Source organism: Penaeus japonicus, unplaced genomic scaffold (genome assembly GCF_977035675.1).
Source record: "Penaeus japonicus unplaced genomic scaffold, GWHDUDI00000001_assembly GWHDUDI00000252, whole genome shotgun sequence".
In the NCBI taxonomy this organism is placed as follows: domain Eukaryota; kingdom Metazoa; phylum Arthropoda; class Malacostraca; order Decapoda; family Penaeidae; genus Penaeus; species Penaeus japonicus.
The window spans coordinates 5,001-7,500 of record NW_028234654.1 but is presented as its reverse complement, the minus strand read 5'-3'; the positions used below and the strand labels follow the sequence as shown (position 1 = coordinate 7,500).

At 48.2% G+C, this 2,500-nt stretch overlaps 1 protein-coding gene across 1 annotated transcript in view; it reads left to right on the top strand.

The window, feature by feature from the left end:
• The first annotated feature begins 549 nt into the window (after positions 1 to 549).
• The window catches only part of LOC122256861 (uncharacterized), a 3,622-nt gene continuing 1,671 nt past the window's right edge, over positions 550 to 2,500 (top strand). The window contains exon 1 of the mRNA XM_086535380.1: positions 550 to 2,500. This exon is cut by the window's right edge and continues 1,671 nt beyond it. Within this exon, the coding sequence (XP_086391506.1) occupies positions 998 to 2,500 (1,503 nt within the window). The 5' untranslated portion in view covers positions 550 to 997.

The following is a 2,500-nucleotide window of genomic DNA, read 5'->3' as shown; positions in this document are numbered from 1 at the left end:
CAGCCAGACGCCCATACCCTCCTGGGGACTGCAGTGCCCGGACGACCCGACTCGCCCTCTCCACCAGCGCTTCCTTGACGCCGGACACAAATAAGGAAAGGAATTTCACGTCCGGCAGAGGCCGAAGCAGCGCCGCGTCCTGTCCCGCAGCCACGTGCAACTCTGCAATGGCGAGAAGTTCAGGTCAGAGCCCTCCTGCCTCCTGAAGGCCAGGCTCGACTAGTGAAGGGAATGAGTGGATGGAGACGGCGTTGCGGTGAGGAGGAGAAGAAGAAGATGAAGAAGGAGATGCAGACAGGGAGAGAGAGAGACATCTTCGGGTCAAGAGAGGAAGAGAGAGAGAGAGAGAGAGAGAGAGAGAGGGAGAGAGAGAGAGAGAGAGAGAGGGAGAGAGGGAGAGAGAGAGAGAGAGAGAGAGAGAGAGAGAGTTTGAGTTTGGTTTGATACCAAAAGGTATATGAATATACCAAGATTATTGCAGGGCATCAAACATACCGCTGCATACTGAAATTAAGCTGATATTGTAGAATTTATATCTATTACTGGATATTCAAAAACTGACCGTTGACACTCCCCCCTACTTCCTGAAGCCACGCCCTCTCGGACTCAAGCAAACTCCGCTAACTCGACTCGGACCCCACTAACTGGAATTCACACCTCGCCGTGACAATTGTCATACCCTCTGTTTCTACTACTTTGTTTGTTCTTATTTCTTACTTCCCAACTCTCTCACTTGATGATTGTTATGGTTCGGTGGACCCGAGAGGAGAACTCAACCTCTTGTGAATTAACACAGTCCGGCCTCCCAACCCTCTAACTATCATCCCCCACCCCCACTGATTACGTTCGCCCACGGCCAACTGCCCGCTCGATGCCCACTGCCCCAGCACCACTGACCACCGCCCAGGCCACTGCAAAGAGAGAGATAGCGCGAAGTTCGTGAAGTGAAAGTGAACTTTAAAATTTAAAGAAAAAGTTATATCCGGAAATTCACAAAATGGCAAATGTAAGCTTTTGCTGTGCATGCACAACACGCAACTGTATAAGATGCGTGTGTGCAATAAATCAAAGGTTATGCACAAATTGCCGAAGAGGCCCACTGTGTCAAAATCAAAATCAAACCCAAAATGAGAACACAGACGACACACAATTAGAAAGAAATGGCGGCAGAAATTCGCAGGATGCAGACGAGGAAAGAAATACAAGCGTAGCGTCAACCGGGCCAGACCCCCAACCCCCCGCCGGACGATACTGGCAAACTCATAATCTGGAAGAGGCAATTGCTTTGACCAACGAAATATATGAGAAAATTATCACATTCAGCCCAAACCTTTTTGAAATCCCCAAATGCAATGCAACGCGAGAATTCATAAAAGAAATCAATTTCTTGCTTCGCGAATATATCAACGCATCGCATCTTCAACCTCTTACACTAAAAGCTATCGCCGCTCTACCCCAGCTCATCTGTCAGCGATCTCACGGCCGGTCAAAAACAGCCGAGGACATCAAGGCTGTGCAAAGAAGGATGGAGAAGTGGAAAAGAGGAGAGGTAAAAGCGCTTTTGACCGAAGCAGAAGCATTACAAAAGAAAAGAAGGAAACTATGGAAAAAGGCGAAAGAGAAAGATACAGCCACGAAATTCTCAAGCATGATGAAACAAGGGAAAGTGTCAATGGCGACAAGAACATTGGCACTAGATGATGCAGCTGGCACCCTGCCTCTAAATGACACCACACGAGAGGCACTCAAGGATAAACACCCTTCAGCGAGAGAGGCCGCTCCTGATACAATGTACGGAGGAAATTACATCCCACCGCCACCAGCAATATTTGACAGAATAACGGGTGAAGACATTCGGAAACACGCCCTCCACACACACGGTGCAGCTGGACCATCAGGAATGGATGCCAAAGCCTGGAAGAACATCCTAAGCCATGCGAGATACGGCAGTGTTGCGAATGATCTGTGCAACACGATAGCAGCCATGGCGAGAAAAATGGCAACTAACACTTGTCAAAACATAGAAGCCTTCACTGCTTGCCGCCTCATTGCCCTCGATAAGAAGCCAGGCTGCCGCCCTATTGGTGTCGGTGAAGTGCTAAGGCGGATAGTAGGGAAGGCAATTATGGAAGTCACCAAAGATGACATAAAGGCTGCAGTAGGAAACCTGCAAGTTTGTGCTGGACAGAAAGCAGGGTGTGAGGCTGCAATACATGCAATGAGAAAAATATATAATGACCCTGACTGCGATGCAGTGTTGCTGGTGGATGCAGCAAACGCATTCAACAACATAAACCGTCAAGCAGCAATCCACAACATGAAGATGAAATGCCCCAGTCTGGCGATGTACATAGAAAATTTATATAACCAACCAGCAAAACAATTTATATGTGACAGACGCACAGGCAATTTTGACACCATCGAATCTGCAGAAGGCACAACTCAAGGAGACCCAGTGGCAATGGCTATGTATGCCATTGGTCTACTGAGACTGCAGGAT